Genomic DNA, 12,471 nt, shown 5'->3' with positions numbered 1-12,471 from the left:
ATCACGATGTATCACCATAAATCACTTGGAGTTTCTATATTGATTTCACACACAATGTCCATAAAAATTTTTTTATTATTTTAAATGCCTCTTTCTTGTATATTTGTGTTGGTATTAGCGTGTCTCCTCACAAGTAACCATTTTCTATTTTTTCCTCAGTGGAACAAGGATCATGACCTTCTGGTAATTACAGATGAATTACAGCCTGAATTGGTTCGACAGTGTGTTTATTACACAGAAAGACACACTTTCTGCTGAACACAAAAATGAATAAACATTCAACAAAAATCATCTTTAAAACAATTCTATTCAGGATTTGCGTTGGACACTTCAGGAACAACAGTTGAATTTTGGGAATATTTGGAGCGCTTCCCTTTGGGAACAGTTTCTCCGCCGCTGTCACGCTCTTCCCTCTCCAGCCGGCCTCTCTTGACAAAGTGCTCGATGCGTGACTCCAGGCTCTCGCACAGCGGACGCTCCAGCAAGGGCCGGTACTTCCTCTGGCGGCTGCCTTCCACCAGCAAGCAGAGGCCGGATGGCACCGCGCCTGTCAACAAATAGGTTGGGCGAGCATCTTTAATCGCACGTACAGTTACTTGTCTCCATTCATATTCATCTTTGTGAATTAAAACATCAAGGTAGGGAGTTCTCACCTGTGGCCTCCAAGCCTCGAATCATGTCGCGCAAGACACGAGCCTTGACTGCGCTCCGCGTCCAGTGTTGCTGCAGAGAAGACACGGCGATACTCAGCTCTTCGGCCTCCCGCTTCCAGCTCAGGCCGTCAAAGTGGCACTCATACAGGACCAGCGGGTAGTCCACTGCCATGCTGGATGGGAGGGGGAAAATTCATTTAAAAACACATGCATTTGGTTAAATGGCGGGCCAGGAGTCATGCAAGGAAAGTAAAGATGGATGATTACATGAACTCGATAGAATGCCGTTTAGTCACCTGTATTGCGGCTTCCTGGGGTTCTTGTGAACATCGAGGAGGCTAGGGATAATTTCTGGGGCTTCCAGCTTCTGTCCAATCAGAAGCAGCACGGCCATCATGCAGCGAACCTGCAGCGTCGTCATAAAGACCTTGAGGTGCAACGCGTGAACTAACATTTTAACACTCCAAATGGTAAGACACACTCAAGAAGATAACTTTGCCACTGTTTGAGAAACGTTTGTTAGTTTATGTACATTTTGGGGTACCTGGTGGTAGAGGAAGGCGAGTCCTTTCATCTCAAAAACAAACAAGTCGTGCGGGTCTGCGCTGTCGGCGAGTACAGGGTGCGCCGGCTTGACCGTCGCCGACAGGATGGTCCGCTCAAATTGGAGAACGCCGTTGCCCACGTCCATCTTGCACAGGTTACGGAAGTCATGGGTGCCTTCGTACCTGATGGCGAGGATATAACCATTATTGTACCACGTGCCTTTAAATGTTCTGCCTGGAACTTGATCAATCGAGATACATATTATGTGTAGGAAAGAAAGTCTTTTGGACTCCAACTTCAGTTGGCTATTTTCCATGGAGTTGCGTCTGCTTGGGGGTGTTTTCATCTGACCTTTTTGCAGCGTCCGCCATTGCCGCCACATCCAAGGATCCTCGGGGAAAGTAGTAGCGGTACGTGCGGGACTGGCAATCGAAACGCGCGCTGAAGCCCTCAGCAGCAGGAGCCCAGTCTAAAATCCGAATGTCCTGAGGGAGGACTCTGTTCAGCATCTTCACGTAGGGAAGCTCAGCGGCTGTGGCGACAGCAGCTTCTTTTTGGCCGTTTTCAGGAAGCGATATGCCCAATCCGGAATACTGCGTGGAGCGTAGGTCGATTGTAATCACCTGGAAAGGAAGGAGGAGAGAACTAAGAAGAGGATTGTAAAATCCCCAAATTTATAAAAGTGGTGAACTCACCTGAGCGAAGGCGCTGACGCCTTTATCTGTGCGTCCGCACCGGTGATAGTTGGAGCTCTGGCGGTCCTGGATAAGGCGGGTCTTCAGGAGGGCTTCGAAGAGCCTGGCCTCCACCGTGTTATCTGTGTTCTCTTGGACGGCGAAGCCCTGGTAGGCCCACCCCAGGTACGCCAGACGCAGGGCAACATGGCGGCGAGGATGAGCGGAGAAGTCAAACGGCCGATCCTTGCCTGCTTTTTTCCCTTTTTTACCATTTGTCTTCTCATTATTGGATGATGTACTGGTCTCCATGTAGGTTCCATTCAGCTGGGACTTGAGCTTCTCCAGTTCCCCCTCCAGCTCCTCTATCCTCTGGATTAAGGTCTCAGACATTCTGCTTAGAAATGGAAGAATAAAAATGAATTACAACAATCAAAAATTCCTTGTAACTTCATGTAAAGATGATGGTAGTAGTACCTCCTACTAAATCAACGTGTCGTTAATAACGAGATTTCACTTTTTATGCACGTAATAGCTAATGTTGCAATAAAACAGCCTTTTACCTTTACTTATCTTTCTTACGTCAAAATATTTGACAAGCGTGCAATTTTTTTCCTTTTCCCATTCGACTCTGGTCGGAGTTGTTATCGTACTTACACACGTCCACTTTACGGCTGATTTTACGTCAGTTCTTGGCAATTTACGGTATAAGGTTACTTCCGCTCCAGTGGTTACCTGGGAAATGAAGTCCATGACGCAAAAAGCGCGACTACACCCCCAAAACGTTAGCAGCGAATGCTAAACACCTCCAACACCGTCTAAAAAGACTTGCTGGGAAGGCAAACACAACTTTAGGTACATTTATTTACCATAAAATGGGTATAATCCAACATATGTGAATAAAACCCAAAATACATGGCGATGTAAATTACTTGTAGATTTTTACTACTGTGAGGGGTTAAAGAACGCACACATTTCTAAAAGTCAATTGGACCTAATTTGCATATTTTAGGAATTCCTGGAGAAAATCAAACTTCACACAGGAAGCCCAAAGCCGTGCTAACCAAATCTCTATATTATGTGATATCCTGACACAACCTTTAAATAATATTTAAGAAAAATAAGCAAAAGGTTGTAAGTAACTGGCAGCAAATACAGATCGAAAAAGGTTATTTCCTGCTCTTTAAAGCAATCTAATTAATTCGAGTCTCCACCACCTGGAGCCGTGATAAGGTTTTATTATCACGGACGCCACCTGTTGCATCTCAAATGTCTTGAGTCAAATGTCAAAAGTGTGTTTCTCTCTGCCATATATTAATCATGTAATGTTAGGGACTAGTTCCTTAAAATTGTGATTTATTCTTGGGATGCTACAACTTTTTTTTTTTTTTCGCTCCTCATTCCATGACTTTATTCACTTAGTATGTCGAGCAGAGCCATAAAATCAAAGAAATTAAATTTCCAATTTTTGAATCAAAATGTTCAACACTTGTCCTTTTGTTGTTTCGTTTTGTGTTTTTTTTTATCAAGTGGCTGAGCTGCGGCTCAGCCAATTCTATGACTTGAGTTGCATGCAAAAATTTGAGATGGAATTGCACGTCTTGTTTTTAACCAAAGCGCATAACACGCAAACGTTCTCTAGCATAATGCTAAGGCACAATGCAAAACGCCACAGACGGGCTAACGGAACCAGCATCCTTGTTGTCGATATCTGAGCCTAAACGCAGCTATTGACTAGTATGCTTTAACTGAACACCAACAGGCCAGATGTGTCATTCTGTTAGCGTTTTGAAACGGCGTCCCGCAGCTTTCTGCATCAGGAAACAATTGCTACGGGGTGAGGCGTTCAGCCACAGGATGGCCTTGTTTCCCCATTTTGAAGCCGCCAGCAAAGTCGTTTTCAAAGTCTCAACCGAGTGCCCACATTTGGCCATGTTGTGGGAACAGAAGAGAATGCCAAATCACAAACGCCCACGAAGCCTTTCATGATCTTCCCGGGAACAGGAAGCCCAACCGATGCCAGCCGGGACCTCGTTTGTGCCTCGCGTTTGCGCTTTCCTGTTTGGAATTCCTCACAAGTCACTGGAACGATAACGGCGATAGCCTGGAAATGAGGCACGACAGCGAGTGGGCCGGGGGGCATTTTCGAAATATTTAGATGAAAGTTCATGTTTTTAGGGAGACATCCATATTAGGACAAGTCGAGAGCAGCTGCTTCTTTTCAAAGCTGCAGTTTGAGGTTTTTAAGCGTAGCGTGAGGTCCACATTGATCCAAACGCGAGCGTTTAAGCGGCTGGTGCGTTTTGCATGCTTTCAGCACCAGGGGACTTGCTGGTGGTAAATAACATGACCCCCAGCGCCCCCCAACGCCCCCCTCCCCATATGGTCGCAATTGACACGTAGCAGCAGAACACTCACGTTGTTCACCACAAACTAAAATGTCTCCAGAATGGGATTGTCTCAGGCTTGGTTTTGTGCCACACAAAGAAAATGGGCACAAATCAAACAGTATGGTTGAATTTCACAATTTTGATGGTGAAAAATATTCTTTTTTTTTTTTTTTTTGGACAAATGTGCGGAAAAAAAAATGAGCCTTCGCCCTCACATGTTGTTTCGAAACAAGCATGAGTACATCATTGATGTCAAATTCCAAATCAATGTTTCATTTGGTCGAACGGATCGTAAGCAGCAAACGAAAGTCAGAGATTAATTCCTCAAATAGCTGTCGTCTCCCAAGCAATCAGAGTTGCGTTGTTCACTTTGAGAACGTTAACGCGGAATAGTCGCTTCAGTCAGTTTGTTCTCTACAAAAGACTAAATCACCATCACGTGAAAAAAAACAAACTGTGTCTTAACTTGACTTAATCATGGCTGTGTAGTCCTCTTTAAAAAAAAATAAACGCCTTACCCCAATTGACTGTTCAGTCTCATTGACATCCGTTCTCCATGTTTGATCTGACAGCATACAAATAGCAACAGAGACAAATTGATCATTTACCTCGGAGCTACTTCCTCAAATAAATGTCGCCCACCCAAAAAATAAACACCTTACCCCAAATTCTACATCTCATATGATGACCGAAAACTGCAACAAAGACGTCGTACTCGTCAGCTCCGATCGCATTTCTACAAATTGACGTCGTGACAGTCGCAGTAGTCTCAAAGAACTAAACACCTTACCCCGTTTCATTTTTATTGAATATTTTATGCTGACCCAAAACGATCAACAAATATGGAACACACGTCACTCGCTTCCCAACCGAAAACCTCGCCAAGTTGCCTGCAAGTCGATCAACAAAAATCGCCACACCCTCCATAGAGTAGCTGGCGCGTATGAATGAATGTTCAGACGGATCGTTTACAACCTTGCCGCCCTACTCGCTTTTCCGGATTCCTGGGGCCACTCTGACGGCTCATCTCCTTTGTCTTGTGCCTCTCAACTCATTTTTTTCCCCATTTCGTTCTGGCGTTGTCATCACTGCCCTTTTTGTCTCTCCCACACATTTCCTACTTTGCTCTGACGTGTTTTTTGTTTACCATCACATGTGACTGTGTCTGTTTTCGAGAAAGCGGGGCGGCAAAACAAGGAGTTTCCCGCGTCCCGTCCCGCGGGGTCACGGCACGCCATCTCCTCCCGACATACGAGGCGTTTTTTTTTTCCGTGGGATGAATCCCTCAAAGTGAAAGTCAGCTGCTATTTTAAAACGCAAGGATGGACGAGGATGGTGGCGAGCCAAAGACTTATGTGTCCACAGTGCGCCTGCTGCTTCGGGGGCGCACACGCAGCAAAGGCGAGCCGCTCGCCCACGCGACGGGGATGAGAAACGCGGCGGGATTCTTCGATGCAACAGGTAAAATCTCACTTGATTTTGCCTCCCTTTCTTATTTGCGAGCGTTTGTAACGTGAGCGCATCTCCCGCCAAACGTTTTGGCTCGCATTCAGAAGCGTTTAACACCCCCTTTGCGAGGCTGCCGGCGCTTCACGCTTGACCTTTTTTTAACTCGTAGCCTTTTGCATGAGGACATTGGCGAACGCCGTCAGGGGCCACATCGTGACTTTCGGAGGTTTGCAAGCGGAGACCGCTGCCGTCCACTTGGAGAAATAAAAGCCTTACTCCTGACTGACGGTTCATTTGGTCTAAGTGGTACGTGCTGAAAAACATTTGCGACAAAGAGGTAGAGTTACGAGTGGCGCTCATGCCACGACCATATTTCCGCAAATAGAAAGTGCGCTTCAGTTAATCATCGGACATCTTTCTCGTCTACTGAGAGAAATAAACGCCATAGCGCTGAACTGATGTTTCATTTAGTCCATCGCTGCACGTGCATCAAAGAAGCGACTTCATCGACTTCACACTTTTGCAAGCACCCGATTTCTTCTGGCAAGATGAATGTAAATATTTAACTTGCCCTGCATGTGCCAGTCATTAAGTACAGGAAACACCTTACCCCTGAGAGATTTCTCCTTCTTTCTACACTAAACGAGAAATGCTAAAAAAAAAAGGAAGCAAAAAAGATATAGTGAGCTCCATACTTTAGCAAATAAAATAAAAATAAAATAAATGCCTGGTGAGTCTGTTGGTCATTCACTTAGCGAAATAAACACCTTACCCGAATCAGTCACATGGTAATTATTATTATTTCTTCTTTTTTTTCTAGATGAGAAAGTTGATCCGCATCAGAATCAATCAAATTTCATAAATGGCGTCGCAAGATTGAGCGGGAAGAGGTCCACTGGAAGTCACGCTCAAGGTAGGTCTTTTTTTTTTTTTTTAATTTGGGGGGTGGGGGGAGCATAATCATGGTCAAGTTCCTGCCTTTGAGTAAAGTCCCGCGATGTGCGCACTCGAATAGAGGAAAACGCAAGCTGCCGTCCGGACGCGATGGAGCTCCCGACAGAAAACACGCAAGCGTCCGGAAAAGAGAGCGGTCGCAGGACAGACGCTGAAGCCGGTACGTTCACTCACTGACGAGCTGCATGTAAGCACGATGCGGCGCTAAAAGTTCTGTTGGCGTGACCGTGCTGCGAAATCGCTCATGGATGTCTGGGAGGAAGCCAGCCGGGACACGTCCGAATTTTGTGATCACGTGACGCCTCAATCACTCGCGTGTTGAGCTCAGCTGTCAGCAACAACTGCTCGTTAGTGGCAATCAGGTGAGACCGAAAGCAAATCATGCCTGCTCACTCCTGATTGGTCCATCTCATTTGAATGTGCCAATCATGTGACAACCATGTAACCCCGCCCCTCGTCACTTTGCACCACGAGTGAGCAGACCACCAAAATAAAGGCCAGAATTTGCCCTTCGCCAATGTTGGAAATGATGACATTTTGATTTGTTTTTTTCTTTTCAAGGTTCGCCTGTAGAGTTTCTCGACCCGCCGGACCACGTGGCGGTTCGGGTCTGCGAGCAAGCCTGCTTGCGCTGCCATTTCCGCACTGCTTCCGTCCCCGTGGCGTGCTGCTGGATTTTCAACAGAGGAAAGGTCCCAATGACATGATTATTTATTTATTTTATTTATTTTGTGCGCGACAGATACATTTCTGGGGGAGCGTTATCGTAAGAAAAGTGTCTATGATGCATAATGAAGAAGTGATATCACGATACTGCTAATGAATGTATCGGAAGAGACGCATCATGATACTGTGATGGCAATATGGCATTTCAAGGCCAAAAATGCCTTTTAATAATGTGCTATTGTGCGATTTAATTCAAAGATATTGGGAAATAATACGCTAATGTTTGATTGAAAGGAAAGAAAACATCTTTGATATATTCTGATCTTATGATATCGTGATACAGCCAATTGATACATGGCAACAAACTATGGACTCTGACATTGATTTTGTTGGGCAGTTTTACATTTGCTATTTTACATGGTAGTTATGATGCATCATCATTGAGCTGTGTCATGATTGGACGATATTGTACAAGTAAACCACAACACATTGTATTGCGATATCACGATCCAGCCATACTGGGTTGCATGCTTGAAACAATCCCAAATAATCATTAAACTGTGATATCGCAATATGGTGCGAATGGAAAGAAAATCTGCGATTGAGCATGAGTGCTTTTGAATTTTTCAGGCAGTTCTGCCGGACCCCAGGATGTCTGTCAGCAGCGACGACACACACAGCACCCTGGTGATCTCCGAGGCCCACCCGGAGGACACGGGTTCTTACACGCTCATCGCGCGCAACAGAAGCGGTTCCGCCGAACACACGGTCTCCCTCAGCGTCATTCGTGAGTATCCCGTTTTGAAATCCGCTTCTGAATGCCAAGTCCTTAGTCCCGAACCTTTCCAAAAGATCGCCCCGACCCGCCCGCGTCTCACCCGGTGATCTCCCAGCTGTCGGCCGAGTCCCTCGTCCTCTCCTGGACGGGTCCCAGCTTTGACGGCGGCACGGCCGTGTTGGGTTACATCGTGGATGTCCGGCGGCAGGGCGCCGGCGCATCTGCCGACTGGACGGAAATAGCCGAACGCTGCGAGAACACTTCCACCCAGGTCAGCTCGGGCCTGGAGCCTTACGGGAAGTACCGCTTCCGAGTCCGCGCCTACAACGCCGAGGGCGTCAGCGAGCCCAGTCAGGAGTCGGACGCCGTCACCATGGCCACCACCAGTTAGTTATTTCGCCAGCTTGACACTTGCGGTCCCAAATGAACCCACCGCTTAATTTTTTTTTTTTTTGTTGATTTAGAAGAAGAAAAGAAAGAAGACATGGGACCTTTTGTGAAAGTGGTGATTGACACCAAACGGGAGCTTCAGGACCACTACAACGTCCACGAGAAGCTCGGCGTGTACGTTTGTCAAGTTTTGTAAAAACCAAAAGCAACGTCGAGCCTTGAGATTTACTTCTCATGTTGCTTTTCCTTCCAGCGGGAAGTTTGGCGAGGTGTTCCGTCTGTCCCACAAAGTGTCGGGCGAGGTGTACGCGGGCAAGTTCTACCGAGCCAAAAGCTCCAAAGAACGCTCGGCCGCCCGACAGGAGATCGAGCTGATGAACTGCCTCCGCCACCCCAAACTGGTCCAATGTCTGGCGGCGTACGAGGCCCCCACCGAGACGGTGATGGTCATGGAGTAGTAAGTGAGCGGCAGGCGCGCCGAACGGCACTCCGATTTGGCACGCCGATCGGCACTCCGATTTGGGCTTTTTGTGTTGTCGCGCCGTAGCATCGCCGGCGGGGAGCTTTTCGAGCGCATCGTGGACGACAACTTTGAGCACACGGAGCCCACCAGCGCCGGCTACATGCGGCAGATCCTGGAGGGCATGCTGTACGTCCACAAGCAGAACATCGTCCACTTGGACCTCAAGCCCGAGAACATCGTCTGCACCGACCACACCGGAACGCGCATCAAGATCATCGACTTTGGCCTGGCTAGTAAACTGGGTGAGCGAACGGGAGACGTCGACGACCGCCGCGACTTGATGTCGGCCTGCTATTTGCGAGTCTTTCTCGATCGCTCCTTCTACTCTCTAGCGCCACCTGTTTGCCAGATGCGTTCCCTGCCTGTTGATTTTGACGTTTCCTTTCTCTTGCTCCGACTTGGGCTGTCCATGTTCGAAACGGCTTTGATGTGCGTTTTGTAGAAGAGGGGAAGCCCCTGTTGGTGATGCACGGAACGCCCGAGTTTGTGGCCCCCGAGGTGATCAACTACGAGACCGTGGGAGTGGAGACGGACATGTGGAGCATCGGAGTCATCTGCTTCATATTGTAAGTAAATAAATCACACGCAGCTACTTTTTTTTTTTTTTTCCTCAACGAGCCTACTGGGAATACTTTGAAATCCTAGAGGGAATTCAATTCTCATCCGGCACTTTTTCTTCTATAAATAACACGGTGGCGAAGGCAACGCATTGCCATCTTGGCTTGAATGGCAGAATACAATCCGCTAACACGCGTATTACACCAAGGACATGGTTTAGAGTCGGGCCGCAAGACCTGCGCCAGGGCTCAACGGGCCAAATTTGGATCTTCACCTTCACAGTTGCCCTCTTCTTAAAGTTCTCGCTACATCAAAACCTCGAAGGGGTTAGCCAACGAGCCCTGAGTGATAGATGACACCACGCCCTCATAAAGTTTTTGTTACAACAGCCTATATTAAAAGTTGAAATCAAAACGATGCCCCCCATGTATGATCCCTGAATTTATCTGACATTACCCATAAAAATAAATTTGATTTTGAAAGCGTGATGGCGCTGTAACCTGTAGAAATAACAATTAGTATGTTGGCTTGACAAAATGAAGCACCTCCTGTCTCTGCAACATCGTTCATCGGCACCAAATCTATATGCTTTTTTTAAAGTTGACTGGCATCGTGTTGGTTTGTTTTTCTCCCTCGAGGCTAAGCGGAGAATCGCCCTTCCAGGGAAGTAACGATGCCGAGACTTTCGCACTCGTCGCCGCCGCTCAATACAACTTTGACCCGGAGAGCTTCGAGGACATTTCCGACCAAGCCAAAGATTTCATCAGCGGCCTTCTGAAGAAAGACCGCAGGTTGGTGGCAAGCGCCAGGGTGCGCATCGTTTGCACCGACGAGGGCCACATGCAGCAAATGAAGTTTAAAACGAGTTTCTAAATCTTCACACAAGGAATTAAGTCTCGAGTAGTTTGAGTCGCTCGTCTTTGCTAACGGCTCCCCTCGAAACTGTGCATTTTTTCCCCCGTTTTAAATGTTTGTCTCCCACCTCGTGCTTTTGCTTGACCTCCCAGGAGTCGAATGTCATGCATCGAGGCCCTGGTCCACCCCTGGATGGCCTCCTTCACGGCTCTCAGCCGAAGACCCACCAAGTGCCTCAGGAAGGAGAAGATGAGACGCTTTCTGGCCAAGTGCAAATGGAAGGTAACAAAGAGCAGAAGAAAAAAAATCACCATTTCGAAATGTTACCTCAGGATATGGAAGTCAATGTGCGTGATTAACAAGCTTTTTTGGACAACAGTGCCATCTGCTGGAGCATGCGTGTCATGAATTGGAAAAATCACCTCACGTGCTTGTGGGAGTTGTTCGCGTAGTGGATCCTCTCTGTCCAAAGTGTGTCTGATGTGTCTTTTGAAACTTGCAGAAAACTGGCAAGGCTGTTCTGGCCCTGCAGCGCATGGCCAACCTCTCCAACAGGCCAGATTCTCCTGGCAGCTCCTCAGACGGTAAGACTGGTCAACAAAACTTTGCACAGGCTTATTTCAAAATGGATTCAATTCGATGACAATGTGAATTATTATTTTTTTTGCAAATGTATGAAAAATACAATGAAACAAGTCTTTGCCAGGGATCTTAAATGCGAGCTCAGAATGCTACAAAGAGGAATGGGACAAAATGGCCAAGAGAGGTGTCGCGCTGAAGGCTGTAATTACTGCCCAAAGTGCAGCAACATAAGTTTGGAGAGAAGAATTTTGAAAATAAAGACATTTGCAAGCATATTTTCCCCCTCCATATTGACATTATGGTTTTGTTGCAAATAGAATTTTGACGGGGAGAAAATGAATTTCTTCCCTTGCGGAAATGGGCTCCAACAAAGTGCTAAAAGTGAAACGTTTGGGGATGCTCTGCATATGGACTTCCAAGTCCTGGAGCGACATACGGATGGCACTCATATGACGTGCATTTTCACATTTATCACTTGAAGGTTGCCCTCACTCGCAAATCCTTCAAACTGGCTTTTGCACTTGATCCAGAGCCCAGCTGGAGCCAAGAGGCCGAGGAGGCCATCCGCTCGCTGGATAAGCAGTTGCACGGCGAGCCTCGCTTCCGGGAGCCCCTGAGGGATGCCAGCGTCGCCGCGGGAGCCACCGCTCGTCTGGCGTGCCGAGTGGACGGTTAGAATGGCCGCATTAACCTGCGAGGCAAAACAACAAATTAAAGAGATACACTTTAGTGAGAAATATTTGGATTGGAGTGAGCATTTTTAATGAGCTGAAAATGCCACGACAAGAAAGTCAATGGTCACGAATTCGGTGCAAAAACTAAGTTGACCTCCCCAAAAAAGAGACAAATTTTGTTTCAACTTCACAATCACAAAAATGGATTTATTGCAAGAAAATATTAAAATACAGCACACTTGGCCCTATTCGAAGAAATTATGCTGCAATATCGCAATGTCACGAATCAGCTTATAGTGCACGTCAAAAGGAGACAAGAGAGCGAAATCGTGTATTTGAGCATGTTCTCGATGTCGTTTACCTCCAGGCTACCCTCAGCCGGAAGTCGAGTGGCTCCGGGACGACAAGCCGCTGTCCGAGTCGTCCCGAGCGAAGATGGAAGATGGCGGAGACGGTCACTGCTCGCTGGTCGTGTCCGGCGTGGAGGCGGCGGACGCGGGCGTGTACGTGTGCCGGGCCAGCAACCAGCTGGGGGCGGCCTCGTGTTCCGCGCGACTCAAAGTCGACACGTGAAGGAAAAACGGAGGGTTGCCGGCAGACGGGCTTACTCAAGTATTGATCTTTTTGAATCGTCATCTTTTATTCAAGAGGAGTTGAGGAAATTGTACATTTTTTTTTTTGGGATAGTCCATTTTGTTCAATGTGAATCTTTTAAAAGCATTCGTAAATAAAAGTTACATTTTGAAAGAGAAAAGTTGTCGTCAGATTGGGGGCGACTT

The 12,471-nt window shown here is 47.1% G+C and overlaps 2 protein-coding genes across 14 annotated transcripts; one reads left to right on the top strand and one right to left on the bottom strand.

Moving 5' to 3' along the window:
• Window positions 1-210: 210 nt before the first annotated feature.
• pus3 (pseudouridylate synthase 3) lies at window positions 211-10,708 on the bottom strand. 13 transcript variants are annotated; one of them, XM_088284949.1, is made up of 7 exons: window positions 10,564-10,708; window positions 1,895-2,270; window positions 1,551-1,822; window positions 1,186-1,381; window positions 950-1,080; window positions 654-826; window positions 211-547 (listed from the first exon to the last, which is right to left on the bottom strand). In XM_088284949.1, exons 2-7 carry the CDS (start codon window positions 2,264-2,266, stop codon window positions 306-308), a joined length of 1,386 nt encoding a protein of 461 aa, XP_088141075.1. In that variant the 5' UTR covers window positions 2,267-2,270; window positions 10,564-10,708; the 3' UTR covers window positions 211-305. The 13 variants fall into 13 exon arrangements, with proteins under 13 accessions (XP_088141075.1, XP_088141079.1, XP_088141071.1 ...); XM_088284953.1 differs by having other exon boundaries at window positions 1,895-2,267; window positions 10,564-10,698; XM_088284945.1 differs by lacking the exon at window positions 10,564-10,708 and adding an exon at window positions 6,841-7,015.
• On the top strand, window positions 5,256-12,446 carry LOC148317825 (myosin light chain kinase, smooth muscle-like). Its single transcript, XM_088284940.1, has 15 exons — window positions 5,256-5,724; window positions 6,533-6,625; window positions 6,728-6,826; window positions 7,228-7,358; window positions 7,963-8,119; window positions 8,185-8,496; window positions 8,575-8,674; window positions 8,754-8,957; window positions 9,048-9,265; window positions 9,466-9,589; window positions 10,220-10,372; window positions 10,589-10,718; window positions 10,939-11,020; window positions 11,549-11,689; window positions 12,060-12,446. Exons 1-15 carry the CDS (start codon window positions 5,586-5,588, stop codon window positions 12,263-12,265), a joined length of 2,289 nt encoding a protein of 762 aa, XP_088141066.1. The 5' UTR covers window positions 5,256-5,585; the 3' UTR covers window positions 12,266-12,446.
• The last annotated feature ends 25 nt before the right edge of the window (window positions 12,447-12,471 follow it).

Source organism: Idiotropiscis lumnitzeri, chromosome 20 (assembly GCF_059441095.1).
Source record: "Idiotropiscis lumnitzeri isolate Australia: NSW breed Sydney's pygmy pipehorse chromosome 20, RoL_Ilum_1.0, whole genome shotgun sequence".
NCBI classification, from domain to species: Eukaryota; Metazoa; Chordata; class Actinopteri; order Syngnathiformes; family Syngnathidae; genus Idiotropiscis; species Idiotropiscis lumnitzeri.
This window is presented reverse-complemented; position numbering and strand designations above follow the sequence as displayed.